At 37.8% G+C, this 17,124-nt stretch overlaps 1 protein-coding gene across 1 annotated transcript in view; it reads left to right on the plus strand.

Moving 5' to 3' along the window:
* Positions 1–17,124, plus strand: part of ADAMTS19 (ADAM metallopeptidase with thrombospondin type 1 motif 19) — a 248,810-nt gene that overhangs the window by 70,065 nt on the left and 161,621 nt on the right. The window contains exon 8 of the mRNA XM_056124756.1: positions 13,695–13,738. Coding sequence (XP_055980731.1) covers positions 13,695–13,738 — 44 coding nt within the window. The remainder of the gene's footprint in view (positions 1–13,694; positions 13,739–17,124) is intronic.

Consider the following 17,124-nt stretch of genomic DNA (forward strand, 5'->3'; position numbering starts at 1 on the left):
GGTTCATTGGTTTCAAAAACATGCTTCCTCTCAATTTTGGAAACTGACAATTAACTATTGATGGTGGTAAACTACCATCACCAACAATATGTGGTGAATTTTGTTAGAACTTTAGATTTATGAACCCACACTATTTTAGTCATCAGCATGTAAAATAGGTCAATAAATTCTGTTCAGCAATTGAGAAACTTTGGTTCTATCTGACAAGTTTTATAAACTGCATTGTGAATGTCTGTACTATTTTAAGCATTTGCAATGCAGCAATAAGTATAAATAAAAGAATGTGAAATCATGAGTAACAATATGCTCTGTATCAATGTCTCTCTACCTTTTCCTGACTATGGTTCACTTTTGACTTTGTTCCCTGTCTGTGGTCTCCCTGTTGGTCTCCCTAAGCAGTAGTGCTATAGACCCCATTTACATGATTTTAATCTGTTTTTCCTTGGAATATCTTGGGGGGGGGCCCAGGGGACCTTATTGTCACCAAGTTAAGAAAGCTACACTCTATGATCACTCTATAGTTTCTACTATTTATAAATTTATCTTTCTTAGAACTGGCAAAAATAATTCATTGTTTACTTGTAATTTAACATTAGTCTCAATATTGTTGACAACTCACATCACAGCAAACAGTAACATTTAACCATGATTTTATGTAATTAGTCTATGAATTTATGATATCCTTTTTTGCTTAATAATACATATAAACAGTATTCTAGTGATAAATAATAAATAAAAATAAAAAATAATCTAGAGTCTGATGATGGAAGCCTATGCTGGTTCAGAGTGAATCTCCACAACGAGTTCTGATGGACTCTTCTCCCTCCCCCTCCCTCCATTTCTCTCTTCTTTTTTATTCTTTTTTTTTAAAGATGTATAAGTTTGGGGTTTTTTTTTTAATTAGTGAAACACCATGAGGTACAGTTGTAGATTTACAATTTTTTGTGCTTGGGCTTCGATTATACAATGATCAGATACCCATCCCTCCACCAGTGCCCATTTTCCACCACCATGGATAATATCCCCCCCGACCCCCATGCCCCCATCCCCCCCTGCCTCTGTGACAGGGCAATCCCCTGTGTTCTCTCTCTCATTTTGGGTGTTGTGGTCTGCAAAAGAGGCATTGAGTGGCAAACATGTTCAGTCCATAGTCTACTTTCGACATGCATCTCCCCTCCTGGGAGAATCCTCTAAACACCCTTTATTTGGTGCTCCCTTCTCTATCTGAACTGCCCTTTCCCCTAGAATACCCGGCTGGCCTCTAAGTTATGGAGTAATTCTCCTGGTGCTGATCTCAGCTATTCTTGGGTATTAATCTCATACTTTGTTACTTTATATCCCCCAGATGAATGCAATCTTCCTATGTCTATCCCTCTCTTTCTGACTCATTTTGCTTAGCATGATACTTTCCATGTTGTACCACTTGTATGTAAATTTCATGACTTCATCTTTTCTAACAGCTACATAGTACTCCATTGTGTAGATGTACCAAAGTTTCTTTAACCAGTCATCTGTTCTTGGGCATTCAGGTTTCTTCCAGTTTCTGGCTATTGTAAAGAGTGCTGCAATGAACAAACACTCTTCCTCGTGACAACACAAGAATTGACATTAGTGACCCCTTCATGCCAACAAAGAAACCAACGCCCAATAGGGTTACATCATTTACCTGAGAATACAGCAATCACCATAGCTGGGCCAAGCTACAAACCTGAGTTAGTCTAACTTCAAAGCTTGTGTGCACTAGTCACTATCTCCACCACCAGGTATGATCTCTGTCATCTGGTCTGACCACTCAGGAGTAAATCGTTTTCAACAGCCACTATGGCCCCATATTCACCCACATCAGATTCTGCTCTCTCCTGGTTCACAGGTACTCTCTCTTGACAAAGTCCTGCTGCCCGGCTGGTCCTTCCATTCAACACACCATCCACCACTTCCCACTCTATCACCCATTTAATCCATAATGTGGTCCCAGTTCTCCCCAAGACCCACCTTCTCCCTCATACTTCTACTTTGGTCCCTTTCTCCACGGATCTCCCTATTTCTGCTCCATAGCCTACATCACCAGTCCATTCACTGTGTTCTCCAAATTTGGTGTTCAGATTCAGCTTCCCGGAGTTCAGATTCAGTTGTTCCCACTTCATTTTGGTCCATGCCTTGTGTGCTCTGTCTTTGGGTCTTGGTACCTGCCGTTGTCACAGTTGCTGGTCTATGCACCTTCATTTTTAAGGATAGCCGTGCTTCCTGAAGATTCTTCATATATGCATGTCTTCCTTGGCTATCCATAAGGACTTTGGGCCTCTTTCCCTCCTCTGTCTTTATTCTTACACCTGGTATTTGCTGAAGCTGGGGTGGGGGCAGACCCAGGAGGGTATTACAGGGAGGACTTGTCTTCATATGTCATGGCAGTGAGCCCATATGGAGAGGGAAATGAGGATCCTCTTGGGGCCAGAGTGATAGTACAGTAGGTAAGGTGGTAGCCAGGCTTGGTCCCTGCCATCCTATGTGGTTCCCCAAGCATTGTCAGGAGTAATTCCTGAGTGCAGAGCCAAGAGTAATCCCTGAGCATTGTCTGATGTGCCCCCCCCCCCCCCCCCCCGCCAAACCAGCCAACCAAAATAAACAAAAAACAAACAAGACCCCTGTTTGAGACACTCTTCGGGGAGTGTCTCTCGGAAGGCCAACATTTCTGCTGTGCTTTTTTGTGTTATCTTTGTGACAATAAAGTCTTATGTCCTGTGCTGGGTATGTTACCTTTCTGACAACATTGAAATCTAGCAAACTGAAAAAATAAATAAATAAAAAATAAAATAAAAAATAATCTGTCAGGACACAGTTGGATTTCTATTTTCAGCTATGTAGGTGTGCCTGATTCTAGACTTGTGCAAAAAACAACCATAATGCTAAAAAATAGGTGACAGATGCTTTCAATTTATTCAAGAATGGTCAACAAAAGATTATAAGTAGAAGATTTGTGAGATGACCCCCTCCCCCCCAAGGTCATCCTAGCTTTTATAAGGGGACAGTTTATTGGCAGGGACAGCAGCTGGAATCAAGGTAGAGCACAGTGATCTTACTGAAACTACTTTTCACTTTCAAATGATAGTGTGTAATGCTAATTTATAATAGAGTATAGAAAACTATGTGAAAGCTAAAACTATTTAAACCCAGAATATCTTCATGACCATGGCAAGGGCAATGATTTCTTTACTACAGTACAAAAAAGGTATCAATAAAAATTATTTAGAATGATCATTTAGCTTTTTAAAGTTTAAATCTTTTGTTCAGACTTTGAAGAAAATGAATAACCAAGTCACAGAATTAGAGAAAATAGTTGCAATACATACATACTTCTATTAGAGTTTGTATTTGTGCATGTTTATAAGTACCATTAATAATATATTACTATAAAATCTGAAAATTTAATAAAATATGTATAGAGAAAAGTTCCTAAGATCATTAATCATGATAAAAATGCAAATTAAATTCATATTCATTGAAGATCATAGCTCTAAAAATTGAAAATACTTAACAATGCTATTTCAGTGGTGATTAGTGGAATTATAAATTGGTTCAGCCATTTTGGAAAACAGTATAAAGTTAAATATTCACTGATAGATAACCCAAAATGTGAACTTTTAGATAGTCATTCATAAAGGGTAAGAATAATTTTTCATTAAAAATTCATATTTGAAAATTCCTAGCAACTTTTTTAATAACTGCCCAGACTGAAATAACAAATTTTCTTATAGGTGTTGTGTATGTTGTTACATATTCTGAATCTTTTCCAAACTATTAATAAATGCCAAAATGTGTACTGGTATTAAATGATATGATATGCTATGCATATTTCAGGTTTATAAAGTTTAAGTAATTAGACAAACAATCTATTTGTAGTTCTAGAAAATCAAAAACTTAATGTATAGGGTTCATTGTTCCTTTAAGGATGGAGAAGTTGGCCAAGAAGGGATTTAAGATCATATTCTTTAATTTGTTTTTTAGGTTTTGCAATTTTGGGAGGGCCCACACCTAGCAATGCTCAGGGCTTACTCCTGGTTCTGCTGAGGAATTATTTCTGGCAGTGCTGGGGGAATTAGCCATTGGCAAGACACATACCTGATCCCCTGTAGCCTGGCCCCTGCTGATTGAAATAATGTTTATCATATGCACACCACATAAAAAGGCTTATAGTACTTTAAACCTATGAGTTTACACATGTCAAAATTCTTTAGTATGCTCACTTTAATTATATGTACTTTATGTAAATTTTATTGCTAAAAAGTTTATTAAAGAGACTACTAGTACATTTTATTTATTTCAAGAATAGTCAGTCCTTTTATCTGCTGTGTAGAAATGGTGTAAAAATGTTTCTTAATTATTGAAAAGGGTATTACAGTTGTCAGGTAGGCTTAATTTTTATTTCAATATAGCAAGAAAAAATTGTATCAAATGTAATGATCAAATAGGTCATCTCATTACATTTATTAAGGCAGGAAAATAGGGTGATGTAGATAAGATGTTTTGTATAACATAAAACATAGAGTGAGCCAGCAATATTTTCCAAACATAAATAATTGTGGCTGGTCCTGGAGGTCCAAATAATTGTATAACCTGGAGGTCCAAATAATTGTATAACCTCATGCAAATTTTTATTCATGTGCTATCACCATCACTATCAGAAAAGTTCATATCAATTTAACAAAATAAGATTTTTTTCCCTCAGTCCCAACTTAATGTTTACATTACTTTTAAAGTTGTGTTAGGATTATTAAAACATTATTTTGTATCTTTTGGGGCCATACCCGGCAGAACTCAAGACTTACTCCTGGCTCTTTGCTCATGGATTACTCCTGGTGGGACTTAGGGGACCACATAGGATGCTGGTGATTGAACTCAGGTCAGCTGTGGGCAATTCAAGCACACTCCCCACTGTACTATCTCTCTAGCCCCCATTAGAACATATTTTCTAATGTTTTAGAAAGAAGGAACATGCACCTTCTCCATTATAGACATCTTCTAATGACAAGTCAGAATGATGATAGATTTAGAAAAGCCATATAATGAAATATACACAGCCTGTTTGAAATCACTTTATTTTGGGGGTTCTCCAGGAAAATGGGTTATAGTAAAATTTATCTTTTTTAAATTTAATTTGTTCAGTATTTTCTCATCACCAGTTTTTTTCTTTTTTAAAATTATCAATTAAAGCGCCATAATTTACAACATAATACTAATTTTTTTTACTTTTTACTTTTTAATTTTTAAATTTAGGCATCATTATTTATTGTCACTGTCCTCCCGTTCTTCATCGATTTGCTCGAGTGGGCACCAGTAATGTCTCCATTGTGAGACTTGTTGTTACTGTTTTTGGCATATCGAATACGTCACGGGTAGCTTGCCAGGTTCTGCCATGCGGGTGGGATACTCTTGGTAGCTTGCCAGGCTCTCCGAGAGGGACGGAGGAATAAAACCCGGGTCAGCCATGTGCAAGGCAAACACCCTACCCACTGTGCTATCACTCCAGCCCCACATTATATACAAAGTAACTTAATTTTTTAATTTAGGCACCATAATTTACAAAGTAATACCAGTTATTTTTACTTTTTAATTTTTTAAATTTAGGCACCACGACTTAAAAAGTAATATTTTAATTTAGGCACCATAATTTACAAAGTAATACTAGTTTATTTTACTTTTTAATTTTTTTATTTACACACCATGATTCTTAGCTGAACAAGTCTCGCAATGTTACTGGGCCCACTTGAGCAAAATTGATGAAAAACAGGAGGACAGTGACAGTAACAGTGATTCTTAGCTGGTTTTCAGACATATAATTTTTCAATTTAAGTTGATAGCTGGAGAGATAGCACAGTGGTAGTGCGCTTGCCTTGCAAGCTGCCAGCCCGGTTGAGCCGGGTTCGATTCCTCCGCCCCTTTCGGAGAGCCCGGCAAGCTACCGAGAGTATCTCGCCCTCACGGCAGAGCCTGGCAAGCTACCCGTGATATATTCAATATGCCAAGCACAGTAACAACAAAGTCTCGCAATGGAGACGTTACTGGGCCCACTCGAGCAAATCGATGAACAACGGGAGGACAGTGCAGTGCAGGACAGTGCATTTCATCACCAGTGTCAACTTGTCTTCACCAATGTCCACATTTCCCTCCTATCCCCACAACCTGCCTCTCAGACAGGCATTTTTCAGTTTGCTTATTGTAGTTTGAATCTCAGACTTTCAGCTATGTTGGTTCTATGGTTCAGCTATGTAATTACCAGGCTGTTAAGCCCCTACCACCTGCCCCTGTTACCATTCTTCAGCTTTTCCTTCCTTTTCCCTCCACAGTTTCTTTCCTTCCATATCCTCAGCTTTGTAGTTCAGATTCGAGGGTAATCAAGGTATCCTATCTTTGATGCCTTGCTTTCCCTTGTCCTGTTATTCCATATACTAGAGATAAATGAGTTCAGCTAATGTTTATCTTTCTTTTACTTATTTTTATGTCCTTTAAGTACAACTGCTTTTTGGTGACTAATTTTTCTCACCTAGAGAAAAGTTCAATTTTATTCAATTTTAAGCATGAAATATACTACTATTTTCGTACCTTAAAATTAAAAAATCACTTGTTCTGTAGGAAGGGTAAAAAATATTTAAAAATATATTCTCCTTTTCCTCCGCTGTGATCATTATTTCTGTTTCCAGTATCACTGAAAGGCATTTGTTCAAAAAATGTTTTATAGCCAAGTGACCTAGTTCCATTTAATGCCAGTCTAAATTGTTTAGAATGCCTCGAGTAACTGAGACGGAAGAAAAATGCCTTAAGTAACTGAGAGGGAAGAATCTCATCTTAATGGTGTAAGTAAAAATAAAGATATTCAAAAGTTTAGCTTTGTAAAGAAGGAGGGGAAACAAAAATTTTAACCTTCATGGATTCCTTGCTCTACATTCAATAAACTGAACTTGTAACCAGCCTAGTTTCTAGAGAATGCTCATCTTAGATCATTATTAAATGTTGTGTGTCTTATAAGAGCAGGAAGAAAATTTAGCTATGCTGTCATTTTTAGTTTTCACTAAAATGAATGATGTTTGTATAAATCTGAGCCTATCTGCATTAATATATTGTGTTAAACTGTCCTGTGTGATACAATAAAGCTTATAGCTGATCTCATCCTTGTGGGCTCACAGTTATCAAAACCACAAAACATGTTCTTCCAGTTGTTTAATGATTTCTTAGTGTCCTTTTTCACATTTATATTTGAAATCTTGGGTAAGATATAAGTTGTGTTCCTTGAGAATTCATTCTAAATTAGAATTGCTTTTATGGTAATACTTTTATTATATTTTTATTATAGTTTTTCCTTTCAGATGTACTAAAAATGCTTTTGGTTCATGCACACTACTTTTGAAAACAGTTTCAAAATAATGACATGGCAAATAAGTTAGGATATTGAATAAAATATGGAAATTGTCAAAGTACATTCATTTTATACAAATCAGAATACTTTTTAAATATTATTTATAGGTATATCCTAAGACATTATAAAACTTTATAATAAAACTTATTCTCAGATGCATCTTCATTCCTGGAAATCTGAGGCTACATTTCATTTTTTTCAATATAAATCAGAATGAAAGTAGAATTTATTGGCCTTTCTTGTTGCCAAAGTCTAACAATATCAATTCCAAAAATGCACATAATGAAACTGTGATGCAGACTTTAGTCACCTGAGCCAACATGAGCCCAAAATGAGAGAATGTGATTTTAAATGATCAGAGATTTAGGCAGTAAACAGTTCCTTTGTCCCTCAACCCCTCCCTTGTAATACCCACTTCTCCCAAAAGAATGTTGAATATTGTGAATTAAAGCATATATTGTTTTGGTTCTCTGGAAAGAAGTTGACAGTCTAATATCTGGCCTAAGGTTTTAAAATGCTGTAGACAATTCATTCTGCTTGTGTTATGAGACATATTTCCAATGTTTATTGTTTAAAAAAATACATCAGAACTTGTAATATGAAGAACTCTAAGTGTCCCTTGACAATAGCAGATTCTTTTTTTAAAATTTTTAATAGTGAAACACCATGAGGTACAGTTGTAGATTTACAATTTTATGTGCTTGGGTTTCAGTTATACAATGATTGAGTACCAATCTCTACCAGTTCCCATTCTCCACCTCTAGTGATCCCAGTATCCCTCCCACCCCTGTGGCAGGGCATTCCCTTTTGTTCTCTCTCTCTCTCCTTTTGGGTGCTGTGGTTTGCAAAAGAGGCATTGAGTGGCAATCATGTTAAGTCTATAGCCTACTTTCAGCATGCATCTCTCATTTTGGGAGTGTCCTCCCAACACCCTTTATTTGGTGCTCCCTTCTCTATCTGAGCTGCCTTTTCCCCTAGCATGTATGTGTGACTGACCTCCAAGCCATGGACAGAACCTCCTGGTACTTATTTCGGCTGACAATAGCGCATTCTTTATCATACTTTTATCCTTTTTTTATACTTTATTATACTTTTATCATATTATTGTTTAGTTATCAAGTCATGTTGCTATAGTTTCATGTTCTGTAAATCTAATAGTCATGTTGCTGCTTCATAGATTAAGATATAAAATCTCTCTCTACATCTAAATATACTTTATACTTCATGATACTTGTCCCTAACATGAAGATTGATTTTATATGGCTCCTTGATTTTCTACATTACTCTCATATTCAGTATCATTTATCTTGATTGTTCCTCCTCCTCCTTCTCCTCCGCCTCTTCTTCTTCGTCTTCTTCCCCTTCCGCTTCCCCTTCCTTCTTCCTTCCTTCTTCCTTCTTTCTTCTTTTCTTCTTCCCCCCCAATCCATAACTAACTACAAGTCCTCAGGCTTCTTTCTTGCTAGTTCTTAGGTCCTTGTTATGCTACAGAGGTGAGTATGCTGATTCCTTTCTTTAGCTTCAGAGTAGATGCCTTGTTTTGTTTTGTTTTTGTTTGAGAGCCATACCCAGTGGTACTCAGGACTTACTCCTGCCTCTTTTCCCTGGGATCACTCCTAAGTGCTTGTAGGTGGGTGCCATAGGTCGTGCTGGGGATTGGATCTGGGTTGGCTGTGTGCTAGGCAAGCATCCTACCTACTGTACTATTTTTCTCGCCAGAGTAGAAACCTTTTTATTTTCCTGTAATTTTCCTTTTATCCATGTAAGTGGTCCTTCCTAAATTCTTACACATCCAGTTATATATGTCATGAGTTACACAACAGCAGAGGGAGCCATTTACATTGTCGTGTATGTACATCATCATTAAATAATGTACAAACTGTGCAAGCAGCACAGGGTCCCTGTTATAAATTCAATGATCATAGCTTTTGGGACAGAAATGTTATCAGGTAAATATAATAAAAAGTAAAATCAAGGTATTTTTCATTTCTTCAGCCATGAATATAATACATGACTGATATAATACTGAATACATGACTCTACCAGAATTTCTGTTTTTCTATATTATTTTGTGTTGTTTTTGAGCCACAGAGATCAACTTTACCTTAGTTTAACACCAGAGCTATCATTCTGAAGTTTTGGGTAGGTGGAAAAGAGTCTGTGCACTTCTCTGATTCAAAAGATCTGCAGAACAAGACTTTAAGAATGACAGTGCAGAGAGTAACTCTAGGAATTTTAAATGGTGGGTAATTTGGAACTTTATATTAGCATTTTCATTATTTTAAATCATGGAGAGCATCTGAATTAACTAAGTAAATTTAGATCCTTTGCAAAAAGGGGTATAGTATGGGTGGAAAGAAGGAGAAATAAGTGTTTGAAGCTGGTCAAGAAATATGATGTATTTGAAGGTGGTTTCCTAACGGAAAAGATGCTGGAGTTGTGAGTGGTTAGGGTGCAACTCAGTGACAAATGCAGATTTTTTTAAACCCTTGCTTATAACCCTGAAAATATTTCAAATAGGAGAAGTCTTGTATTTTACCTTAATTTATAAGCTTTCTGGTTTTCCCTATCCAGAATATTGAAAATGATGAAAACAGCTAGTTCAGTGTAGAGATTGAGGATAGTAATCTTTCAGGGACTAGCTCAAGTGGTAATTTTTTTTTTAATTTTTATTAGTGAGACACTATGAGGTACAGTTGTAGATTTACAAATTTTTGTGCTTGGGTTTCAATTATACAATGATCAAGTACCCATCCCTCCACCAGTGCCCATTTTCCACCCCCACGGGTCCCAGTATCCCTCCCCCCCCGCCACCCCTCCCCCATCCCATCCCACCCTGCCTCTGTGGCAGGGCATTCTCTTTTGTTCTCCCTCTCTTTTTGGGTGTTGTGGTTTGCAAAAGATGCATTGAGTGGCAATCATGTTTAGTCTATAGTCTACTTTCAGCATGCTTCTCAAGTGGTAATCTTTTAAAGATTTAGTTTCTGTTTGGGCCAGAGAGAAAGGAGCAAAGGCTCTTACCTTGAATTTGATCACAGTTCAAATCCTCAAGCCCACATATGGTCCCCCTAAGTACTGCCAGGGATTACACCTGAATATCTCTAGTGTGGCCTCAACCAACCTCCCTCACCCAACTCATTTTGTTTCCCCAGATTTATTTTAAAAATTTTGGGCATGCGTTTTTCAGATCAGGTTTTTATAGCAAAAGACATATGTATTAAAGTTCCAAGAAATTATAGACTATCTGATTATTTAGTTCATTAAAATCTCTTTGCTTTTTAAAAATATTTCACAAAAAAATGAATCTACTTTGTGATATCCATTTAATTAGAATACAGATCTAAAACATATGTGTGCAGAATTAATTGAATTAGGACTTATATATGAAAGAAAATGTTATAGATAGAATGATAGCAGCGAATATTCAGTTATCCAGGATGGGTTAGCTGGTTTGCAAATCCATCAGAATAAAAACATAATATGTTACTTGAGAAAAATATGAATATCTTTACTATTTGGCAAGGACATGTTATGATATTCCTGGTTAGAAACACAATAATCAGTTACAGAATGTTGTCTAACTGTATTATATGTGTTACATTTGCAGGGAAGCCTTTCTTTCGTGTTGCTTTTTTGTTTTGCTTTGTTTTTTTGGTTTTGGGTCACACCTGGTAGTGCTCAGGGTTTATTTCTGGCTTTGTGCCCAAGTATTACTCCTGTCAGATTCAGAAGACCCTTTGCAACGCAAGCATACTACTGGCTATACTATCACTCAGGCCATGGGTGATGTTACATCAGATGAGAAGTCTTGGCAATAGGCCTTCAATAAAGTGAAGATACCTCTGACTTGCATTTAAAATCTGAGGCAGGAGATAGCATAGTGAGTAAAATAAACCAAAACCAAATACTTGAGGGTGAAGGTGGTGAAGGAAACAAAAGAAGAAGGGGTAATGTGCCAAACCACCCAAGAATCTGCTTCTATGAATCTGAGTGAAAATGGAAAGTTGTTCTCAGCTAAGAGACACACCAGAATACTAAATTTTCGTATCATTGTTTTTAAATGAAGGAACTCATGTTATAAACTACTATACTTGTATCATTTTTGTTATTTATAACTATATAGTATTATGATAAATTACAGAGAAATTGTATAAAGTATAACAAAATCCTTTTACATACATAGCAAAATATATGATTTTAAGCTTCTGGAATACTGTGTTTCCACATAGAGAGATTATGCACATAGAAATGGAATTGAAATGGTTATATAAAACCAGAATCCATAGAAATTTCCAACTTTGGCAAAAGTGTGATCTGGTAAAAGCAGTGGGCTGTTAACAAGGGAAAGTTGGTAGCAAGAAAAATTCCGTCTCAGTTATAACTCCAGGTTACGGAAAAAATGGCTCCTCTAGGTAGGTACTTGTTATTACAGATATGTTTCTGACATTGAAGTCTTAGTGAAAACGAATGTAAGAGTGCTCCAAAAGAACTCTTCTACATATCAGTATACAAGGCAAGCACAAGGGATAGCTGAATGAGTTGTTCACAGTCACAATCACAATCACGATCATCCTGTTGTCAGTTGCCTCGAGCAGACACCAGTAACGTCTCCTTCGCCCTAGCCCTGAGATTTTAAAAAGTGCCATATGCAAGGCTCTTTCAAGGTTAGGAGAATGAGAGCCATCATTGTTACTGGTATTTGGCATATTGGGTACGCCACAGGGAAGTTGCCAGACTCTGCCATGTGGGCAGGTTACATTTGGTAGCCTGCCAGGTTGTCCAAAGTAAGAATGAGATAAGATGACACTGGGTCTTATAGTCTCTGGGTCTTGGCTGTTGATGGGATTACACAGAGCTTGGGGTCAGTTGCTGGGTGTGACCCCTGCCTACTGGAAGATGGAGGATCTGGGTGAAGGATGCTCAGCCCTGATCCGAGCAGGCTTGGAGATCTCAGCCCCGGGACCCGCATGCCTTTGTTCCTCTGCTGGTACCTTCATGAGTGTGGAGAGTGGTCTCAGCATGGTTGTGGCTGGTTCTGGAGGTCTTTGGCTGCCGGAGCTCTACCCCGGGTGGGGAGAGAAACTCAACCTGCCCCCCTTCAAGGGGGGCCCAGTGAGGACAGCCAGGCACAGGGACAGGAGACTCTGCACTGTTTCCTCTGGGAGCTGGGTTTTATAGGCTCTGTGTCTTGGCCTTTGAGGGCATTACACGGAGCTGGGGGTCAGTTGGTGGGTGTGACCCCTGCCTACTGGAAGATGGAGGATCTGGGTGGAGGATGCTCAGTCCCGATCCGAGCAGGCTTGGAGATCTCAGTCCCGGGACCCGCATGCCTTTGTTCCTCTGCTGGTACCTTCATGTGTGTGGAGAGTGGTCTCAGCATGGTTGTGGCTGGTTCTGGAGGTCTTCGGCTGCCAGAGCTCTGCTCAGGGCGGGGAGGAAAACTCAATATCCCCCCCTCCAAGGGGCCCCGGCAAGGACAGCCAGGCGCGGGGGCAGAAGTTCACAGTAGAACTTCTAAATAGCGAGTGGCAGTACCCTTTTTGTGAGAGCCAAAATCAAAATGAATCATTTTTAAAATGTAGAATTGAGGCCAGTGAGGTAATACAGCATGACTGACTTTGGGTTCAAACCCCGGTACCCAATATAATCTCCTGAGCCCTGCCAAAAGTTAATTACCAGAGCAGAGCCAGGAGTAAGTCCTGAGCTCCACCGTGTGTGGCCCAATAACAGAAAATTAAATATATATATATATATATAAACTGGTAGGGATTACAAAAATGTTTACAAGATTATGAACAATATAATGAACATCATCCATTTAGAATGAACAACATTCTAAATATGAGAAGAAGTTGCTTTTTGACAAAAAGCAATTATATGAAAATAAAGAAAAATAACATTCAAAAAGGAAATATGGCACTTACACTTAACATTCCAATCTTGAATTTGAGCTGATTAGATACAGCTATAGAGAGCAATAGTGGATTGGAATACAGCTGAAGAAGTTTCCCAGAAGGCTACATAAAATGATGAAAAGATGGAAATATGATAGAATTCTTTGAGAGTTAATTTTTTTTTGGTTTAGAATTCCATGTTTCAAGATAATATCTTGTATGAGAATATCATAAAATTTAATTAAACGTATATTCTTAGATTGAAAACTTAGTTTATCTAATTGACAGTTGTATTAAAATACTGGTTCAATTAGTCATACATTATTAAAAACAAGGCAATTTTTTGTGTGTGAAATATTTATCTCAATTTTGTGTTTATTTTTTCTCTTTAGGAAAGATTTCTGTGTACACAAAGATGAGCCTTGTGATACTGTTGGTAAGTGAACATAAATGTTTTTATACACTTGAGTTTGGGGTCCTTAAAACTGCATTGGTTTAAATATAAAAAAATTATTTGTATATGGTGGTATTAGTAGATTATTACTACTTTATCTGATATATATTTTTTTCATGTTTTCAATACCTTAGTTATTAGTGAAAGCTTAAAAATAAACATTTAAATGTTTTCCTAGAGAAAGAAACATGAGATTATTAGATTCTATTACTGGAAAACCAAGACAACCCATGTTATGACCATATTCTTGTCCCTGTTTTATTTCTGAGTTCTATGTGCTTATAATTTGTAGCAGGTTACACCAAAGAAAGCTTATCTGATTTGCCTGATATAAGGATTTTCTATAAAAGAAGTAGCAAATATTTTGTATGTCGACTGATATAAATTAATACCTAATCCCTAAATCATAACCATATATGATTTACATGAAAACTCAGTACTTAGTTTTACTTTATTTTATTTTTTATTTTTGGGCCACACCTGGCAGTACTCAGTGCTTACCCCTGGCTTCATGCTCAAGAATCACTCTTGGCAGGGCCCCAGGGACCTTATGGAATGTTTGGGATCAAACCCAGGTCTGCTATGTGCAAGGCAAACACTTTGCTCACGGTACTATCTCTCTGGCACCTCAGGACTTAATTTTAAGACAATAATCATACATATGTTATATAAACGCATCTATATAAATTAACTTATCTAAAGATATGAGGGGCTGCAGAGATAAGTACAGTTGGTAAGGTGATTACCTTGCACATACATGGTCATCAGTAGCTGAGCATCTTAATTGTGCTCACACATGTGCTTACCAGGGGTCACATTCTGGGTTTTGATGCCCCCGGAGCTTTGCAGTTGTGATGGCATGCTGCAAATTGCAGTGCTTGTGCACATTTGGTAACAATGTTGTTGGAAATGGTCTGTGGTTCCTGGGATCATAGACAGCAAAGATGCATGAATCAACATTGCACACAGGTGATATCAGGCATCAAACTTATGACTTCGTGCTTGTGGGGTAGGTGCTTTGGTCATTGACCATCTCCCTGCCCCCCCCCCCATATTTATACCATTACATTATAAGTATAGAAGAATCCCGTTTTTTCTTTGCTTTTTGGGTTACGCCCGGCAATGCACAGTGGTTTCTCCTGGCTCATGCACTCAGGAATTACTTCTGGCACTGCCTGGGGGACCATATGGGATGCTAGAAATCCAACCCCGGGCCGAATGCGCGCAAAGCAAACGCCCTACCCACTGTGCTATTGCTCCAATCCCAGAATCCCTTTAAAAAATACTAAAATATATGAAGACATGACAAATAAAACTTTTATTTATCAGCATCTATATTAGGCAACTTTGGTTTTTTTTTGTTTTGTTTTGTTTTTTGTTTGTTTTTGTATCGCATCCAGTGGTGCTTGAACTTACCTGCACTCAAGAATCACTCCTTGTAGGGCTCTGGGGACCATATTGGGTCTCAGGGATTGAGCCCATGTTAGCCGTATCCAAGGTAAGTGTCCTACTTGCTGTATTATCACTCCAGTCTTCTATTTAGCAATTTTGCTACTGCAAAAGATGTATATATTTTATTTAAAACATTTTTTTCCCTCCTCAGCTATGAGTGTGATTTCTGGGCACAGTAGGTTATGCGTTTGGGCTTGATGGTGTTAGGGGCCAATCAGCGCTAGCCTTGGCAATGATCAGAAACTTCACAGTGTCAGGAGTTCAGCTTGGGGCCTTATGAATGCAAGACATGCACTACCAAGCGCAACATTGTATTTTAGATGAAGTGAACTTTCTCAGTGTTGTGAACTATTGTATAAATGCTTCAGCTTATTGTACTTATTAAGGTTATATTTTGAGTGTCATTTAGAGGGTTTGAAAAATAAAAGTAGTTTTATCCACCCCTCACATAACACATTTTTTTCTGTTGGTTTGGTCAGGTAGGTGGTTTGGTAGGTTTGCAAGCATTTTTATAGATACTGGAAGAAAAATGCTACTTGATTTCTTTTTTTTTACTATTTCCTCCTTTCCCTTCATTGTTGCAGTTCTAGTGATGGGTGGCCATCATGCCTGGCAGTGGTACTTGCATTTCTTTGTGTTGCTAACTGTTTTTGCCCTCTTATTGTGGTGTCACACACATTTTTGTTGTGCCTGCAGGAGGCACTGCAGCCTCCCACAGGTGCTTGCCAAGGGTCAGACTCCCTGGCCAGGTGCTCACATGTACTTGTAATGATGCTGTAATGTGGTAGCAAATTGTTTATCTCACTGGGAATCACTTGCAGCAGAGCTGTCAGGATTGTGCTTGGTCCATGTGGTGGCACGAGGGAATAAGCTGTTGGCCTGATGCCTGCAAGGTAGGTGTTCCAAGCCACTGTGCTCTTTTTCCAGATCCCTGCTATTTGATGTTTGAATCCACAAAATCAGAATTCTAAACTCTGTACAACAAATGGTTTCATAGTAAAAGTCATAGTTTATTTCAGAGTTTTAGAACCTAGGTTACAGAACTATGATAATATCGTTATATTTCAGAGAAATAAAGTTTAATTTTAGTTACAAATGATAATTATATATCAAACTATAGTGCTTGTAAGGTGTTTATTTCCTGGGGTGGACAGAATTAGGGACAAGTGGAGTTATGAAATTATGATCCCCAAAGATGTTCGTATTCTAATTCCTGGGACCTAGAGACTGGTCAGCATATACCATGAAAGAAAATTACAATTGCTGATGAAGTGATGACTCCCAATTAAACCTTAACAAAGGGAGGCCAGCAAGTGTGCACAGTATAGTTGCCAGGTTACTTAAATGTGGTCAAGGAAAGTCACTCAAACTTGGGTCAGACTCAGAGGTGTGATTACTAAAGAAAAGCACAAAAGTACAGAATTGGCCTTAAAATTATTTTTGAATCACTTGGACCACTTGTCATTCCATTGCTCATTGATTTGCTCGAGCGGGTGCCATTGGGCTATACTAGCATGCGACATGGACAAATGGAGACGTTACTGGCACCTGCTTTTTTAAAAATATTTCCAATAAATACAGGACTGTAATAATTTTATAATGATATCTAGTGACAATTTTAAAAACAAGATGTTATTATTATGCAAATTATTTTAGAGAATGGAAAAGAGTGCATTAGAGCCACATAATTTTCTTATCAAACCCCAGAGTGGGTAGTGTAAGAAAGGAAAAATAAAGCAAGTTACAAGTTCAAAGCCAAATATTATCTTTTTTGGGGGGGATACGCTGGTCAATGACTCAGGGCTATTCCCTTCCATATATTCAGGGATCAGTCGTGGTGGGGCTTAGAGGAACATATAGAGTTCCAGGGACTGAATCCGGGAAAGCCATTGCAGAGCAAGTGTCCTACCTGTTGT

The sequence above is a fragment of the Sorex fumeus genome, unplaced genomic scaffold (genome assembly GCF_029834395.1).
Source record: "Sorex fumeus unplaced genomic scaffold, SorFum_2.1 ptg000051l, whole genome shotgun sequence".
Taxonomy (NCBI): Eukaryota; Metazoa; Chordata; class Mammalia; order Eulipotyphla; family Soricidae; genus Sorex; species Sorex fumeus.